This window comes from Macaca nemestrina, chromosome 17, assembly GCF_043159975.1.
Source record: "Macaca nemestrina isolate mMacNem1 chromosome 17, mMacNem.hap1, whole genome shotgun sequence".
NCBI lineage: Eukaryota > Metazoa > Chordata > Mammalia > Primates > Cercopithecidae > Macaca > Macaca nemestrina.
The window spans coordinates 65,285,790-65,304,549 of record NC_092141.1 but is presented as its reverse complement, the minus strand read 5'-3'; the positions used below and the strand labels follow the sequence as shown (position 1 = coordinate 65,304,549).

General features: G+C 53.8%; 1 protein-coding gene across 8 annotated transcripts in view; it reads left to right on the top strand.

Annotated features, from left to right (window-relative positions):
* JU (junction plakoglobin) overlaps positions 1–16,316 on the top strand; it is a 32,749-nt gene extending 16,433 nt beyond the window's left edge. For all 8 annotated transcript variants that reach the window (XM_011725155.2, XM_011725156.2, XM_011725157.2 and 5 more), the window contains exons 3-15: positions 690–949; positions 1,156–1,394; positions 2,784–2,985; positions 5,288–5,432; positions 5,539–5,642; positions 7,054–7,392; positions 11,781–11,936; positions 12,104–12,223; positions 12,829–12,979; positions 13,073–13,194; positions 14,714–14,753; positions 15,034–15,199; positions 15,498–16,316. In XM_011725155.2, coding sequence (XP_011723457.1) covers positions 690–949; positions 1,156–1,394; positions 2,784–2,985; positions 5,288–5,432; positions 5,539–5,642; positions 7,054–7,392; positions 11,781–11,936; positions 12,104–12,223; positions 12,829–12,979; positions 13,073–13,194; positions 14,714–14,753; positions 15,034–15,185 — 2,030 coding nt within the window. In that variant the 3' untranslated portion in view covers positions 15,186–15,199; positions 15,498–16,316. The remainder of the gene's footprint in view (positions 1–689; positions 950–1,155; positions 1,395–2,783; positions 2,986–5,287; positions 5,433–5,538; positions 5,643–7,053; positions 7,393–11,780; positions 11,937–12,103; positions 12,224–12,828; positions 12,980–13,072; positions 13,195–14,713; positions 14,754–15,033; positions 15,200–15,497) is intronic.
* Positions 16,317–18,760: the final 2,444 nt, after the last annotated feature.

Below are 18,760 nucleotides of genomic sequence, written 5' to 3'. Positions count from 1 at the left end.
TCTACCTGTGGGACTCCCAGACCCACCCAGGGGGAGGAAGGAAGTTAGAGAGGAACCCGACGTCTCAGCTGAGGACCCAGCTCCTGGCTCCCTGAACCCACAGCCCTGACTTTCCCTCTGATCTGCTGTGAGATGTGATGTTGGTGGCTCTCTGGGCCTCTGTTTGCCTGCCTGTATAGTGGGAGGATTGCCGCTGTTGGGGATGATGAGGGTGTAATTAGACTCCTGAGATTTCAGGGTTGAAAGGAGACCTGATGGGTAAGGGAGGAGAATGGAATAGGGGTTTGGGCCCCTGAGTCAGGCTGCCTTATAACCCCTCTGTGCCCAGTTTTCCCATCTGTAAAGAGGAGCCAATGATAGTACTTACCTTGCAGGGTCATTGTCAGATTATATGAGAAAATAGCAGGGCACTGAATTCACTGCCAGGCACATAATAAGTGTGCCAAAAAAAAAAAATTCCCATGATGGACATAACATGTGGGGCCCATTTTACAGATGAGGTTACTGAGGTGATGGTGACTTCCCCAAGGTCCCTGGGGAGAGGTAGAATGGCCAGTCATGCGCTGGGGCTTTGGGCAGGGTGAAAGGTAGCCCAGAGGGCCGAGGTGGGGCTGTGTGCAGCCTGCCCTGCTCCCCAGTGTCTGCCCAGCCCACTGCCCACACTCAGTCCCTGTCCCTATGGCCCCCAGGTGACCTGGAGTACCAGATGTCCACAACAGCCAGAGCCAAACGGGTGCGGGAGGCCATGTGCCCTGGCGTGTCAGGCGAGGACAGCTCGCTGCTGCTGGCCACGCAGGTGGAGGGGCAGGCCACCAACCTGCAGCGACTGGCCGAGCCATCCCAGCTGCTCAAGTCGGCCATTGTGCATCTCATCAACTACCAGGACGACGCCGAGCTGGCCACTCGAGCCCTGCCCGAGCTCACCAAGCTGCTCAACGACGAGGACCCGGTCTGTGAGGGTCCCGGCTAGGGTGGGGGCTGAGCAGGGAGGGGAGAGAGCAGATGTCCTCAGGGGAGGGACATTGTAGGGGAGGAGGAAGGTTATGACCCGGACTCCCCTGTATGTGACGAGTCTGGGGCCCTCCTCAGCTCTGTGGAAGGGTGTCCCGGCCCCTCCTTAGTGCTCACGTCCCCGCACCTGCCTTTGCCCTCCAGGTGGTGGTGACTAAGGCGGCCATGATTGTGAACCAGCTATCAAAGAAGGAGGCGTCGCGGCGGGCCCTGATGGGCTCACCCCAGCTGGTGGCCGCTGTCGTGCGCACCATGCAGAATACCAGTGACCTGGACACGGCCCGCTGTACCACCAGCATCCTGCACAACCTCTCCCACCACCGGGAGGGGCTGCTCGCCATCTTCAAGTCGGGCGGCATCCCTGCTCTGGTCCGCATGCTCAGGTACCCACCCCTGCTTAGTGCAGGAGTCCAGGACCCCGCCTCACTTGGGCCTCTCCCCTCCCTTCCCTGGGCTTCCATAAATACCCAGCGAGCAACTATCATGTGCCAGGCAGAGGCACACCCCATCCTGGTGCTCAGTGGCTCACAGCCCAGCAGGGAACACAGGCATGTAAACAGCCGGTTAATGATCAGGATATGACACAGGCTGTGGCAGAAGAGCATTGAGATTGCTTAGAGGTGGAATCGCTTAATGGCAGGGGATTAACAGATGAGTGGAGTTTGGCTAGTGTGGAGGAACCGAAGAGTGTCCCAGGCAGAGGGAACAGCAAATGCAAAGTTCCTTACAAACTTTCTGTTTCTGGGCCCCCTACAAAACGTTGATTGGTCTCATTTCTCGTTTTTTTTGAGATGAGGTCTTGCTGTCGCCCAAGCTGGACTGCAGTGGCATGATCTCAGCTCACTGCAGCCTCCACCTCCCAGGTTTGAATATTCCTTCTGCCTCAGTCTCCTGAGTAGCTGGGATTACAAGTGTCTGCCACCATGCCCAGCTAATTTTTTTTTTTTTTTTTTTTTGAGACAGAGTTTTCCTCTTGTTGCCCAGGCTGGAGTGCGGTGGCGCAGTCTCAGCTCACTGCAACCTCCGCCTCCCGGGTTCAAGCGATTCTCCTGCCTTAGCCTCCCAAGTAGCAGGGATTACAGGTGCCCACCACCACGCCTGGCTAATTTTTGTATTTTTAGTAAAGATGGGGTTTCACCATGTTGGCCAGGCTAGTCTTGAACTCCTGACCTCAGGTGATCTGCCCGCCTTGGCCTCCCAAAGTGCTGGGATTATAGGCGTCTGCCACCATGTCGAGCTCAATTTTGTATTTTTAATAGAGACGGAGTTTCGCCACGTTGGCCAGGCTGGTCTCGAACTCCTAACCTCAGGTGATCCCCCGCCTCGGCCTCCCAAAGTGCTGAGATTACAGACGTGAGCCACCGCGCCTGGCCTCATTTCTCATCCCTATACCAGGCTGGGAGCTCCATGAAGGGGAGACACTGATTTCATTCCCCTCTGAACACCTTGCAAGGCCTCTCTAATATGTGGCCTTCCACATGGTAGTTACTTAGTAGGGATCAGTGTCTAGGGACCTGCTGTGTGCTCAGCACAGGGCTGGGGGCTCAGAAGCAGGAGGAGTCATTGTCTCAGTTGGGAGAAGACAGGTGCTGTTTGCTTCATGCTTAAGAGCCGGGCAGGCTCAAGGAGTGATGAGATTTTAGCAAAGGGATATTTCCAGAGGGGTGTCAGTAGCGGGGAGGCTTCCTGGGGGAGGTGGGAACCCATACCAGGCTCACATGTATGCCAGGCCCCTGGGACCTTGGCATACTAACCCCTGCCCACCCCCCCAGCTCCCCTGTGGAGTCGGTCCTGTTCTACGCCATCACCACGCTGCATAACCTGCTCCTGTACCAGGAGGGCGCCAAGATGGCCGTGCGCCTGGCTGACGGGCTGCAAAAGATGGTGCCCCTGCTCAACAAGAACAATCCCAAGTTCCTGGCCATCACCACCGACTGCCTGCAGCTCCTGGCCTACGGCAACCAGGAGAGCAAGGTGGGCCCTCCCCAACCCTCCTGAGGCCTGAAGCCCACCCTTGCGTCACCCTCTATCCTCCACAGCTTCGGGCTGCTGCCCCTTACTCCTTTTAGATGAGATATAGGGGCAGATGTGCATGCTTCATCATGCGACTGAATTGGTCAGAATTATTATTTTGAGTATAAGGAAAAAAAATCACTCATCCTCATACAGCCACTATTGTCATTTCAATATGCTCGGTTAAGAGCTGTTCTGTGGGCAGACTACAGATGTGTGCACATTCTTGTCATCATAACAATCTGCAACATTGCATCTGTTTTCTGCCTGCTTTTTTTTTTTTTTTTTTTGAGACAGGGTCACCCAGGCTGGAGTGCAGTGGTGTAATCAGGGCTCACTGCAACCTTGACTTCCTGGGCTCAGATGATCCTCCCACCTCGGCCTCCAGAGTAGCTGGGACTTCAGGCATGTGCCACCATGCCCGACTAGTTCTTTTTTACTCTTCTTTTCTTTTTTTTTTTTTTTTTTTGAGATGGAGTCTCACTCTGTCGCCTAGGCTGGAGTGCGGTGGCGCAATCTCAGCTGACTGCAACTTCCGCCTCCCGGGTTCAAGTGATTCTCCTGCCTCAGCCTCCCAAGTAGCTGGGATTACAGGTGCCCACCACTATGCTCAGCTAATTTTTGTATTTTTAGTAGAGACAAGGTTTCACCAGGTTGGCCAGGCTGGTCTCAAACTCCTGACCTTAGGTGATCCATCTGCCTTGGCCTCCCAAAGTGCTGGGATTACAGGCGTGAGCCACTGCACCGGGCCCCCGACTAATTTTTTGTAGAGGTGAGATTTCTCCATGTTGCCCAGGCTGGTCTCAAACTCCTAGGTTCAAGTGATCTGTCTGCCTTGGCCTCCCAAAGTGTCAGGATTACAGGTATGAGCCACTGTGTCTGGCCTGCATGATGTTTAAAAAAAATTGTTTTTGCTCTATTGTCCTCAAAACCACCCTCTAATAATGACAGATTGCCTTTCCTTTCCCCTTTCCCCTTTCTTTTTCCTTTTCCTTTCCCTTTTCCTCTCTTCCTCTCTTTCTTCCTTCCTTCCCATTTCTTCCTTTGCTTTCTTTTTTGAGATAGGGTCTCACTGTGTTACCCAGGCTAGAGTACAGTGGCATGATCCTAGCTCACTGCAACCTCAAAATTCTGAGCTCAAGCATTCCTCCCACCTTAGCCTTCCTGATAACTAGGACTACAGGAACGTACCAATGAGCTAATTAGCACTTGGGCTAAGTTTTAAATTTTTTATGGGGATGGGGTCTTGCTCTGTTGCCCAGGCTACCCTCAAGGAATCCTCCTGCCTCAGCCTCCGAAATAGTGGGATTAAAGTCATGAGCCACCATACCCAGCCTACAGATAGCATTTCATTAAGTGGAGACCTTAGGCTTTATTCTGAGGGAGGGTATTTAGATTGCTCCTATTCCACCTTTATAAACAATGCTGTCTAACGAATTAACGAATGTCTTTGAGCATATAGCCTTTGTCAAAGAGTGGAAAAAATTCTCATCGATTTTTAACAGTTCTAGGCTTTTACCCAAATGGCCAGACTGATTTCCAGAAGGATTGGACTAATTTCCAGTGCCATAACTGGTAATGGATGTGCATATAGTTTTGTCACATCCTTGTCAGCACTAGGTATTATCCTTTTTTTCAAAATTTGGCTTACATAACAGTCATGAAACTATTGGGGTGGGCTGGGTGTGGTGGCTCACGCCTGTAATCCCAGCACTTTGGGAGGCTGAGGTAGGTGAATTGCCTGAGGTCAGGAGTTTGAAACCAGCCTGGCCAACATAGTGAAACCCCATCCCCACCAAAAATACAGAAATTAGCCGGGCGTGGTGGCACATGCCTGTAATCCCAGCCACTTGGGAGGCTGAGGCATGAGAATTGCTTGAACCCAGGAGGCGAAGGTTGTAGTGAGCTGAGATCATGCCACTGCTCTCCAGCCTGGGTGACACAGTGAGACTCTATCTCAAAAAAACAAACAAACAAAAAACTACTGGGGTGTTTGACTGGGTGTGGTGGCTCACACCTGTAATCCCAGCACTTTGGGAGGCTGAGGTGTGAGGATCATTTGAGGCCAGGAGTTCAAGACCAGCCTGGGCAGCATAGCGAGACCCCCATCTTTATAAAAAGAAAAAAATACATTAAAAGAAAAAAACGAACTATTTGTGCGTTAGCTGAAGCTCAGTAATGACAGCTCTGTCTCCTGCCCCGCTCCTCCTTGTTCCTGTCGTATTTCCCGTCCTTCTCACACTCATTCCCTCTTCACCTGCAGCTGATTATCCTGGCCAATAGTGGGCCCCAGGCCCTCGTGCAGATCATGCGTAACTACAGTTATGAGAAGCTGCTCTGGACCACCAGTCGTGTGCTCAAGGTGCTGTCCGTGTGTCCCAGCAATAAGCCTGCCATTGTGGAGGCTGGTGAGTATGATGGCCTTGAGGGCAGCTGGGATGGGGGCTCTGCCCAGCTGCCAAGCTCAGTCAGCCATGCTGCTCGTGGCTGATGGCACCCCTATCCCTGCCCCAGGTGGGATGCAGGCCCTGGGCAAGCACCTGACCAGCAACAGCCCCCGCCTGGTACAGAACTGCCTGTGGACCCTGCGCAACCTCTCGGACGTGGCCACAAAGCAGGTGAGGGAGGCATCTGGGCTTGGGGTTGACCCCTTCAGCTGCCCCATCCAGCCTCCTGTCTGGGCATCTGACCTTAGGTACTGTGGTCTCTAAATCTCTGGGGGCTGGATACTGGGGGCTGGATACTGGGAGCTCTAAATCTCTCTTCCTTGTGGCTGAGGCTGGAAATGCCTTGAAGACCTTCATCACTTTTTTTTTGGTTTTTGACAGAGTCTCGCTCGTCACCCAGGCTGGAGTGCAGTGGTGCAATCTCCGCTCACTGCAAGATCCGCCTCCTGGGCTCAAGCGATTCTCCTGCCTCACCCTCCCGAGTAGTTGGGACTACAGGAGTGCGCCACCATGTCTACCTAATTTTTGTATTTTTAGTAGAGACAGGGTTTCACCATGTTGGTCAGGCTGGTCTCGAACTCCTGACCTCAGGTGATCCACCCGCCTTGGCCTCCCAAAGTGCTGGGATTACAGGCGTGAGCCGCCGCGTCCAGCAAAAGAACAGTTTTGACCTGGGCCCTGGGCTGGGGCAATAGTTTACCAAGAGATAGACCCCCATGACTAAAAATACAATTTAAGGAAAAATGCAGCTCCAGGGCAAGTGCCCTGTGCCTCCTTTCAACAACCATTCCTCAGGCCTCCCCCAGCAATATGCTGTTTATCAAGTGCCCACCCTCTGCTGGCCCTCTGCGTGGCATTTGTGGACATTAGCTCGTTCAGCCTGGGGTTAGAGTGTGGGACCCTGTGGGTTAGATGAAGACACTGAGGCTGGGGGAGGTAATGGCCATGGTCAGAGGTAGTAAATGGCAGAACTGGAATTTGAACTCAGGACTGTCCGTCCCCAAAGCTGGAGTTTTTCTGTCCCACCACAAGGCCTACGTGTCTCCCTGGGAGAAGTGAGACGTCTGAGTTAGTGATTTTACTGGAAGTGGATTTGGCTCAGGGCCCCAGGGTGGTGGGGCAGCAGTGAAGGCCCAGAAAGGTGACACATGAGTAGATGTGGCTCAGCTGGGCCACTGAAACATGTGGCCCCCTCAACAATTGCCTCCTGGTCTCAAGGCCTCCCTTGGACACCGTACTTTGGCCTGAGGAGGGTTCTGCCTGGGTCTGAGGCTCCCAGGGAAAGGCTGATGGGTTGGAGGGAAGAGACGTGGGGCTTAGAGTCAGGCCTGGGTTCAGATCCAGCCACTGGCTGTGTGTCTGTGGGCAAGTTCCTCAACTTCTCTGAGCCTCATTGCCTCATTTGCACCACAAGATAATAACACCCTCTCACAGGGTGTGGCGGGTCATGGGGATGAAAGTTCCCGGGCACACACAGGCATGGCTGACCCCTTTAGGTCATCCTGCTCCCCTCAGACATATTCGAGAAGGCTCCCTGGAGTTGGCTGCTCCCTGACTCCCCCATCCCTTCCTTTCCCTCCAGGAGGGCCTGGAGAGTGTGCTGAAGATTCTGGTGAACCAGCTAAGCGTGGATGATGTCAACGTCCTCACCTGTGCCACGGGTACACTCTCCAACCTGACTTGCAACAACAGCAAGAACAAGACGCTGGTGACACAGAACAGCGGTGTGGAGGCTCTCATCCACGCCATCCTGCGTGCTGGTGACAAGGACGACATCACAGAGCCTGCCGTCTGCGCCCTGCGCCACCTCACTAGCCGCCACCCTGAGGCCGAGATGGCCCAGAACTCTGTGCGTCTCAACTATGGCATCCCGGCCATTGTGAAGCTGCTCAACCAGCCCAACCAGTGGCCACTGGTCAAGGTACTGCTGTTAGGCGAGGGGTAGGAGCTCCCTGCAGCAGGCTTAGGTGCTGTATTGGTATAGGCAAAGCTGCTGTAGCAAAGAAGCCCTAAATACAGTGGCTTGAATAAGACAGAAGTTTATTTCTCTCTCGTGTAATAGTTTAGACCTCAACAATGGCTCTGCTCTCCAGATTTTCTATCTTCTAGCTCTACCAGCCCCTAGGGCAGAGCTCAGAGTTCAAAATGCACATGAGTACCCTGGGCGGTTTCACTAAACTGCAGGTTCCACGGTGGCTCATGCCTGTAATTCCAACACTTTGGGAGGCCAAGGTAGGAGGATTGCTTGAGGCCAGGAATTTGAAACCAGCCTGGACAACATAGCAAGACTTGTCTCGACAACAACAGCAAAAATTAGCTGGGTGTGGTGGTGCACACCTGTAGTCCCAGCTACTGGGGAGGAGAGGCTGAGGTGGGAGAATTGCTTGAGCACAGGAATTGGAGGTTACAGTGAGCTATGACTGCATCAGTGCACTTCAGCCTGGGTGACAGAGCAAGAACCCATGTCTTAAAAGAAAAACAGGAGGCTGGGTGCAGATGCAGACATCTGTAGTTCTAGCACTTTGGGAGGCAGAGGCGGAGGCGGACGTGGAAGGATCACTTGAGGCCAGGAGTTTGAGACCAGCCTGGGTAACATATTGAGACACCCATCTCTTACAAAAAATTTGAAAAACAAAAAAAAACAAATAAGCAATCTAAAACACACACACACACACACACACGGACACACACTGCAGGTCCTAATTCAGCAGGCCTGCTACGGAGGGCCTGCGATTCCATATGTCTTTTTTTTTTATTGTTTTGAGACAATGTCTTTGTCTATTGCCCAGGCTGGAGTGCAGTGGTACAATCTTGGCTCACTGCAACCTCTACCTCCCAGGTTCAAGCGATTCTCCTGCCTTGGCCTCCTGAGTAGTTGAGATTATAGGTGCACGCCACCATGTCCGGATAATTTTTGTATTTTTAGTAGATTTTGCCATGTTGCTCAGAATGGTCTCAAACTCCTGAACTCAAGCAATCCACCAGCCTCGGCCTCCCAAAGTGCGGGGATTACAGGTGTAAGACATCGTGCCCGGATAATTCTGTATTTCTTTTCTTTTTTTTTTTTTGAGACGGAGTTTTGGTCTCGTTTCCCAGGCTGGAGTGCAATAGCACAATCTCGGCTCACCGCAACCTCCGCCTCCCGGGTTCAAGCGATTCTCCTGCATCAGCCTCCCAAGTAGCTGGGTCTCTAGGCGTGTGCCACCGCGCCCAGCTAATTTTGTATTTTTTAGTTGAGACAGGATTTCTCTCTGTTGGTCGGGCTGGTCTCAAACTCCTGACTTCAGGTGATCCACCCACCTTGGCCTTCCAAAGTGCTAGGATTAGAGGCGTGAGCCACCGTGCCCGGCCCAATTCTGTATTTCTAACAAGCTCGCAGGCGCTGCTACTGGTCCATGGAGCACATTTCTTTTTTTTTTTTTTTTTTTGAGACGGAGTCTCGCTCTGCCACCCAGGCTGGAGTGCAGTGGCCAGATCTCGGCTCACTGCAAGCTCTGCCTCCCGGGTTCACGCCATTCTCCTGCCTCAGCCTCCTGAGTAGCTGGGACTACAGGCGCCCGCCACCTCGACCGGCTAGTTTTTTTTTGTATTTTTTTAGTAGAGACGGGGTTTCACCGTGTCAGCCAGGATGGTCTCGATCTCCTGACCTCGTGATCCGCCCGTCTCGGCCTCCCAAAGTGCTGGGATTACAGGCTTGAGCCACCGCGCCCGGCCTGGAGCACATTTCTTATGCCACTGGGTATAGATGAGAGAGTTGTCCTCACATGAATGAGTGGACTGTATCATCCCCACAGATGTGTTCTAGCCCTGAGAACTGGGAAGAGCTAGCGGCCACCAGAACGTGGCAGGCATCACTCCTGCTCGCACCCCAGAACTTGGTCATTCGGCCACATCAAGGTGCGAGGTTAGGAAATGTGATCACCAGCCAGATGGCCATGTGTCCTGCTGAAAATCAGGAGAGCCCCTACAGAGACACAGGGCAGAGAGGATTCTGGGGGATGCTTAGCCTCTCCCATAGGGAGTTGGGCGTGTGAAGGGGTGGGGTCGTCTTCTTGAGGCTACCTGGGTGGAAGAGAGATGTGTGTCACTTCCCTGTCAGGCAGGGAAGGTGGCCAGGCCAGGGGGTGGGCAGGCCCAAGGGACAGTTATGGAGGAAGGCATGTGTATGTGTGTGTATCCATATGTAGAGACAAGGAAGGCAGCCAAAGGCAAGGTGGCATCTGGTGCCAGAGAGTGAGGAAGCTACCATAGATGAGGGTCTTGTCAACAGGCACAGGAGCCAGCTGGCAGGGACATCCGCTAGCTACATTTAAGACAATTTAATAGTACAGACAAGCTAGGTGCAGTGGCTCACGCCTGTAATCCTAGCACTTTGGGAGGCCGAGGCGGGAGGATTACCTGATGTCAGGAGTTTGAGACCAGCCTGGCCAACATAGTAAGTCCCTGCCTCCACAAAAAATACAAAAATTAGCTGGCCATGGTGGCCTGTGCCTGTAATCTCAGCTACTCGGAAGGCCAAGGCAGAAGAATTACTTGAACCCAGAAGGCAGAGGTTGCAGTGAGCTGAGATCTCTCCATTGCACTCCAGCCTGGGCGACAGAGAGAGACTCCGTCTTGGAAAACAAAAACAAAAAACACGGCCAGGCGCTGTGGCTCACGCCTGTAACCCCCGCACTTTGGGAGGCAGAGGCGGGTGTATCACGAGGTCAGGAGATAGAGACCATCCTGGCTAACATGGTGAAACCCCGTCTCTACTAAAAAAATACAAAAAAATTAGCCGGGCGTGGTGGTGGGCACTTGTGGTCCCAGCTACTCAGGAGGCTGAAGCAGGAGAATGGCATGAACCCAGGAGGCAGAGCTTGCAGTGAGCCAAGATCACGCCACTGTACTCCAGCCTGGGTGACAGAGTGAGACTCCGTCTCAAAAAGAAAAAAAAACCAAAAAAACAAAACAGTGCAGATAAGAATGACTCTAAGTGATTCTATACATTGAATTATTATTACTTATTATTTTTGAGACGGAGTCTTGCTCTGTTGCCCAGGCTGGAGTGCAGTGGCACGATCTCAGCTCACTGCAATCTCCGCCTCCCAGGTTCAAGCAATTTCCAGCTAATTTCTGTATTTTTAGTAGAGACGTAGTTTCACCATGTTGGCCAGGCTGGTCTCGAACTCCTGACCTAAAGTGATCTGCCTGCCTCGGCCTCCCAAAGTGCTGGGATTACAGGCGTGAGCCACTGCTCCCGGCCTATACATTGAATTAAAAAAAAGAAAATCCATGTTTAGAAAAAAAAATGTCAGTGTGACCCCTCCTTGAAGCTTGGTCCCTGCTGCAAACCTGAAGTGGGGCTTTGCATCCTAATCCAGCAGCTAAGTGGCAAGTGACCTTGGCAAGTCATTTGCTGTGTGCTCACATCCCCATCTCATGTGATTTTCATCCCTGCCCTCCTGGCATCTTGTTTTGAGGATGAAATGGATGACACTTTGAGAGGCTCTGGGAGGCCAGAGTGGCTCCTGTGGGTCAAGGACCCCGGGGAGGAAATCTCAGGACACCTCCTTCCAGAGCTGCCCTGCTGGGGATTCATGACAATGTGAACACCACCCAAGCAGGAGGCTTCGGGGCACCTAGAGCAAAGACTTCCTGAGATTCAGGCTTGGGGAACGATCAGAAAAGCAAGCAAGGCCATGGTGTCTGTGGGGGGTGGTTAAGAGAGAGGGGATAGGGTGAGGGTCTGGGCTTGGGGCTGGCAGGATATTCTGGAATGGGGTGTCATTTTAGCAAAGGCTATTAGAATTAGCCATGAGCAGCCGGGCACAGTAGCTCACGCTTGTAATCCCAGCACTTTGGGAGGCCGAGGCGGGTGGATCACCTGAGGTCAGGAGTTTGAGACCAGCCTGACCAACATGGCGAAACCCCGTCTCTACTAAAAATATAAAAAATTAGCTGGGCGTGGTGGTGGGCTCCTGTAATCGCAGCTACTCAGGAGGCTGAGGCGGGAGAATCACTTGAACCCAGGAGGTGGAGGTTGCAATGAGGTGAGATTGCATCACTGCACTCCAGCCTGGGTAACAAGAGTGAAACTCTGTCTCAAAAAAAAAAAAAAAAGAAAAAGATTAGCCATGAGCACCCCCAGATCCTGTGGATTAAGTGACATGGCTGGGATCTCCTTCTCTGGATATCTTCTAGTGTGCCTGTGTCTGGCCTCGGGGACAGAAGAGGTGAAGGAGAGAGGGGATACCTGAAGCTGGGAAGCTGGGATCCTTCAGATGTCCAAGAAGTGCCCCTGATCGCTGCCCCTTTTTTTTTTGCCAGGCAACCATTGGCTTGATCAGGAATCTGGCCCTGTGCCCAGCCAACCATGCCCCACTGCAGGAGGCAGCGGTCATCCCCCGCCTCGTCCAACTGCTGGTCAAGGCCCACCAGGATGCCCAGCGCCACGTAGCTGCAGGCACACAGCAGCCCTACACGGTACGTGAGCTGGTGGTGCCTGTGACAACCTTCCTGGGGGGCAGGTGTCCTCTGTGGGTGTGTGTGTGAATGCAGAGGTCAGTTGCAACTGATGCCAGTTCCAAGAGCCTGTGAAGTTCATTCGGCTGACAGCACCTGTCCCATGCCCCCTGCCTCCTCTCTTGCAGGATGGTGTGAGGATGGAGGAGATTGTGGAGGGCTGCACCGGAGCCCTGCACATCCTCGCCCGGGACCCCATGAACCGCATGGAGATCTTCCGGCTCAACACCATCCCTCTGTTTGTGCAGGTGAGTCTGGGGCAGGTGTGCAGGAGAGCTGCCCCCACCACTGCTTAGAGGGCAAGGTTAGGAGTCCCAGATTTTGGGGGCCTGGACCAGGCATCAAGAGGTCTTTGGAGGAGTTTGGAGGAAAGTGGCCACACCAGATTGACTACTTAGCAACCCCCTGCACAGGCATGGCTTTCTAAGCTTCAAAGCAAGGAAAGAGATCACAAATGGAAAAAACAAAAACAAAAAAAAACTTGAGATTCAACCACATAAACATGAAAACCATCTATTTCAGAAAGAACCTTAAAAAAGCATTAAAAAAATCAGCAAACTGGGAGAATATGTGCAAGTACCATAACAGACAAGAGTTTAACATCTTTCATGTCAGTGACTTCTTTAACACTAGATTCCAATGGTTAGATGAAGCAGAGTAACAGGTAATTTCAAGGTAGTTCATGAACAACGCTCAGCCCAGTTTAAAACAGTAACACTTACTCCCCAGTGATGGCCCGTTTTCCACTATGGAATTGCTACAGGGTGGAGGTGGGCAGGGCTGTGGGGTGTGTTGTCCGGCCTGCCTCACCCCTTCCCACCTCTCCCCTGCTTCCCATGTCCCCTCTCCCCAGCTCCTGTACTCATCGGTGGAGAACATCCAGCGTGTGGCCGCCGGGGTGCTGTGTGAGCTGGCCCAGGACAAGGAGGCGGCTGACGCCATTGATGCAGAGGGGGCCTCGGCCCCACTCATGGAGTTGCTGCATTCCCGCAACGAGGGCACTGGTGAGCTGGAAGAGGGCAGCTGGGTCCCACTCCCCCAGGCATGATGGAGGCTGGCAGACGTTTGACCTAGCTTTTCCTCTCCTCTCTGCTCAGCCACCTACGCTGCTGCTGTCCTGTTCCGCATCTCTGAGGACAAGAACCCAGACTACCGGAAGCGTGTGTCCGTGGAGCTCACCAACTCCCTCTTTAAGCATGACCCGGCTGCCTGGGAGGCTGTGAGTATCCTAGGCTGGACCGCAGTAGTTGGTTGCACAAGTTTGCACTGCCCAAGGGCAACTTGACTTTTGGGGGTCTCCTACTACTGTCAACTTTATAGATTTTTATTTTGTAATTGGATCATTTATAACAATTCCTAGCAGATGGAAGTAGTAGGTTGAACCATATGTCCACACAATGCCAATTTTTATTTTGCCCAAATGAGTATACGGTGTTTGAGGAGGGGGTGCTTTTCCTAATTTGCATGGAGGTGCTGGATAGGCTACAGGTGGTCTTTTCCAGGGTGGAGCAGTGCCCTGCACCCATTTGTGAGTCCTCTGCCTCCTACCCTCCTCCCATGAGCTGCTCTAATCCAGCAGGAGTTCCTGCTCCATGAATGGGGAACCCTCCTCCCTGGGGAGTACTGAGGACACGAGTACATCAGGGCACTGGGTGACCCCATTTCATCATCCTGTATTCCTCCAAGGCCTCTTTGCTTTTCTCTGGCCCCCTCTTTTATTTATTTATTTGTTTTTATTTTTTTTTGAGACAGAGTCTTGGTCTGTCGCCAGGCTGGAGTGCAGTGGCGTGATCTTGGCTCACTGCAACCTCTGCCTCCTGGTTTCAAGCAATTCTCCTGCCTTAGCCTCCTGAGTAACTGGAACTACAGGCACATGCTACCACACCCAGCTAATTTTTGTATTTTTAGTAGAGATGGGGTTTCCCCATGTTGGCTAGGATGATCTCAATCTCCTGACCTTGTAATCTGCCCACCTTGGCCTCCCAAAGTGCTGGGATTACAGGTGTGAGCCACTGTACCCGGGCTATTTTTTATTTTTTTCGAGACGGAGTCTCTCTCTGTGGCCCAGGCTGGAGTGCAGTGGCGCAGTCTCGGCTCACTGCATCCTCTGTCTCCCCATTCAAGCAATTCTCCTGCCTCAACCTCCCAAGTAGCTGGGATTACAGGTGTGCACCACCACGCACAGCTATTTTTTTGTATTTTTAGTAGAGACGGGGTTTCACCACGTTGGCCAGGCTGGTCCAAAACTCCTGACCTCAAGTGATCCGCCTGCCTCCACCTCCCAGATTGCTGGGATTACAGGCGTGAGCCACCACATCCGGCCCAGCCCCTTCTTTTAGAAGCATCTCTCCCTGCCCCCCAGCTGATATCCAGCTTGGAGCCTGCATTTTCTTTTTTTTTTTTTGAGACGGAGTCTCGCTCTGCCGCCCAGGCTGGAGTGCAGTGGCCGGATCTCAGCTCACTGCAAGCTCCGCCTCCTGAGTTCACGCCATTCTCCTGCCTCAGCCTCCCGAGTAGCTGGGACTACAGGCGCCCGCCACCTCGCCCGGCTAGTTTTTTGTATTTTTTTTAGTAGAGACGGGGTTTCACTGTGTTAGCCAGGATGGTCTCGATCTCCTGACCTCGTGATCCGCCCGCCTCGGCCTCCCAAAGTGATGGGATTACAGGCTTGAGCCACCGCGCCCGGCCGGAGCCTGCATTTTCAAACCTCTCCTCCATGTTTCTCTCTCCTTTTTCAGGCCCAGAGCATGATTCCCATCAATGAGCCCTATGGAGATGGTAAGTGTGTGCCAGGCTCTTCAGGACCCTGGAGATCCTGGGTGGCTGTGTGGGTGTGTGTGAGGGGGCAATATTATGTCTCTGGGGCCAGAGGACCAGTGGCAACTGCTCTGTGGCATCCACATGTACCCCAGTCTAGATGCCCTGGTGTGGGGTCTGGGGAGGGGGTCAGGCCCACCAGGGGTGGGCATGGGTAGAGGAGGCAGCTGAAGGCTGTGCAGACTGCTCCCTGAAGGGTGGCTTGCAGACCCTAGGACCGACACCCACTTTTCGTCCCCAGACATGGATGCCACCTACCGCCCCATGTACTCCAGCGATGTGCCCCTTGACCCGCTGGAGATGCACATGGACATGGACGGAGACTACCCCATCGACACCTACAGCGACGGCCTCAGGCCCCCGTACCCCACTGCAGACCACATGCTGGCCTAGGCGGCCTGGCCCCAGTACGGCCCCCTCTTTGCAGGCTTTTCCCTCCTCTCTAGAACCTACTTCTGTTGGAGGCCCTCCCATCTCCCAGCTGAAACCTGTGCTGCTTTTTTGGGGGGACCCTTTGCTGCTGAGCTTCCCCAAGCACGGCGTGCCCTGGCCTGCCTTCTTCTTGTGTCCTTGGTAGGGGTGGGGAGTCCTGTTCCTGCTGGCCCCTTCTGGGGGTGGTGGGCAGGTGACACGGAGTGGCATGAGTTTCTGTGGATGCAGGTCCACTGAGCCCCTTACCCCTGTCTGTCCCCACTCCCCCAACAGGTGCGGTTCCTCATCTGAGAGGCTCTCCGTGCAGGCGATGGGGCAAGACAGAAAAGTGCCTGAGCTGGGGAAGCCGGGGCGTGACTTCCTGCTGCACCCCGTGCCTCCAGAGGTCCTCCGTAGGGTCTTTCTTGGGATAGTGTTCTGCTCCTGCTTTTCTGTCCTGGGCATGGGTCCAGGGCCTAACACCCCCTCCCCGCCCCTGTGGCCCTGGCCACTAAAGCTTCAGACTCAAGCACCCTTTCTGTTTCCCCCCAGCAACCCCCCCAAACCCCCAGCCTCCCTGTCTCCAGCTGCCTGGGCCTGGAAGGGCTTTGGTTCCTTCTCTGGGTCTGATTTTCTCACTGAACTCCACTGACCAACTGCCCTAAGCCCCCAGGTCTCCAGGGCCCAGGTTCAAGACCCAACTCCCCGAAATCCAAAGCTTCTCTTGAAAAGTTCAGGGACCGTCCAGGGGAGATGGGGAGGAGATATGGAGTGAGTCACCTGCTCCAGGAGACGCCGACTTCTCTCTCCAGGATGCTTAGTTGGCTTTGCCCACCCCTCACTCCCCGGGGAGCTCTGGGGACAGCTCCCTCACACCCCTGTCCCACCCACACAGCTGCCCTAGCTGACCCTGAGAAGTGCTCTTGGCTGACCCCTCTGGTGTGTGGTGAGGGGCTTTCTCTTCCCCTTCCTGTTTCAGACCCCCCCATCTCCCGCACATGGTGTGGGGGGCTGGGGGAGGTCCCAGCAGAGTGTTTTATTATTATCGCTTTATGTTTTTGGTTATTGGTTTTTTTGTATAGACCAAAGCAAAGAAAATAAAAATAACACAGATGCGTTGGAGGCTGTTTAGGGGAGTGGGGTGGGAAAGTCGCGGGGCTTCCCTCGCGGCCTGGCGCCCTCCTTGGCTGGGTCCTGCGGGTTCTCAGGGCCGCCTTGCATGTGGGACGAACTAGAAGAGGCGAGCTGGGGAGCCAGGAGTGTTGGAGGAGCCGGAGTGGATTTAACCCGATATGTGCTTATAGGGCGAGGACGGGGGAAGAGGTGAATGGGGGTGAGTCCCTCACTTCCGGAGGCCAGGCCTTGTTTCTCTCTCAAACAGGCAAGCTCCTGGCTGGCTCTCCTCCCGTCCAGCCTTAAAGTGAATATGGCAGATGTCCCTGTGCTTAACGCTCCCTGAGGCTTATGGCCTGGAGTCCAGACCCCTTGTTGGTCGACTGTGGGCCCACCCCAGCTCCTGACCACCTCCCCTCTGTCTTCCCTCCACCACCTACTCTGCCCTCAGCCATGCCCGGGACAGCCAGCAGCCCCCTCCTGTTCTTTGTCCATGCTGTTCCCGCTGTCTGGGTGCCTCCACTGTTCACCTGCTGGGATCGGCTCAGACCTGACTCCAGGAACACCTGCGCCATGACCTCCACCCCCAGCAGGGATGAGCAGGTGCCCCTCCTGCTGTGCTCCACGATGCCCCGTGCACAACTGTCATTTCACCCATCACGTTGGTCTGTCCTTCAGCTCATGTGACAGTTCCCCCACCCACAACCCCAAATTCTCCTTTCTGAGGGGGTGCTGGTTACAATGCACCCGGCAAACCTGAGAACCTGCAGCGCCTGTGCACCTGCCCAGGGCCCGATGCCTTCTTTCTATGCCCGCCTGGAGCTCAGGGCAGTGGAGGGAGGCCATGGCCTCATTCACAGAGGATTGGTGGGACGTGGGGCTGGGGCTGGAGACAGGGAGGTGCTTCCAATTAGGGGCTGGCTGTAAGGTCCAGACACGAGGGAATGAGACACAGCTGAGCTCTGCCGACTAGAGCCAGGGGAGTAGGGAGGGGACAGAGATTTCAGAACTCCAGAGGATCCGAAAATCTTTTAACAATGCCCTCGCTCTTTTTTTTTTTTTTTTTTTTCTGAGACTGAGTTTCACTCTTATCTCCCAGGCTGGAGTGCAATGGCACAATCGCGGCTCACTAGAACCTCCGCCTCTTGGGTTCAAGTGATTCTCCTGCCTCAGGCTCCCCAATAGCTGGGACTACAGGCACACATCACCACGCCTGGCTAATTTTTGTATGTTTAGTAGAGATGGGGTTTATCCATGTTGGCCAGGCTGGTCTTGAACTCCCGACCTCAGATTCTCCACCCGTCTCAGCCTCCCAAAGTACTGTGATTACAGGTGTGAGCCACCATCCCCGGCCAACAATGCCATTTATATGTGCTCCATGTTCAGGACCCTGGCAGGAAACACTTGAATTGGGTGATTTGAGGAGACTGTGGTAAGGGGACAGTTTACAAAGGTGTAGGCATGTATGGGAAAAAGCAAGGGACAGGACAGGTCGCCGGGCTATTTATAGTGATATGACCTCTGGCCTGATACTGGGAGGAGTGGGGTGCTCCCTGGGACAAGACCCTGTGGATAAGGCTTCCTGACAAGGGGAGGCTGTGAGCGGGCTCCCTCCTACCAGAGCTCCCTACTGGCCCAGCCCAAGCAGAAACCAGAGCCCATTCACGTCCATTCCTGTCATCTCCCACCGCCCAGCGCAGAGTAGAGAGGTCTGGAGAAGCCAATGAAGACAGATAACTGCCACATGGACACCATTTTCCCCACCCCAGCTTTCCAAAAGAGGGCCAGAGGCACCCCACAGAAAAGGACTGCTCTCTGAAGCCTCATGACAGGTGCTGAGGACAAGGCAAAGGAGAGAGCTAAGTCCCCATGCTAAGGGGCAGTGCTAGATTTGAGCTTCACAGTAAGCCCTCAGCTTCCTGGCAGCCCAGCCAAAATGGGAAACTTAAAAGCCAGTTAATTCCTTTCCTTCCTTCCTCCCTCCCTCCCTCCCTCCCTCCCTCCCTCCCTCCCTCCCTTCCTTCCCTTCCTTCCTTCCTTCCTTCCTTCCCTCCCTCCTTCCTTCCTCCCTCTCTCCCTCCCTCCTTCCTTCCTTCCTTTTCTTCCTCTTTTTTTTTTTTTTTTGACAGAGTTTCACTCTTGTTGCCCAGGCTGGAGTGTAGTGGCGTGATCTCGGCCCACTGCGACCTCTGCCTCCCGGGTTCAAGAGATCCTCCTGCTTCAGCCTCCTGAGTAGCTAGGATTACAGGCATGCACCACCATGCCTGGTTAATTTTAAATTTTTAGTAGAGACGGGGTTTCTCCATGTTGATCAGACTGGTCTCAAACTCCCAACCCCAGGTGATCGGCCTGCCAAAGTGCTGGGATTACAGGCATGAGCCACTGTGCCCGGCCAGGCCAGTTAATTTCAATGCAATGAGTTGGCCACTTCAGTTTTCATGGAA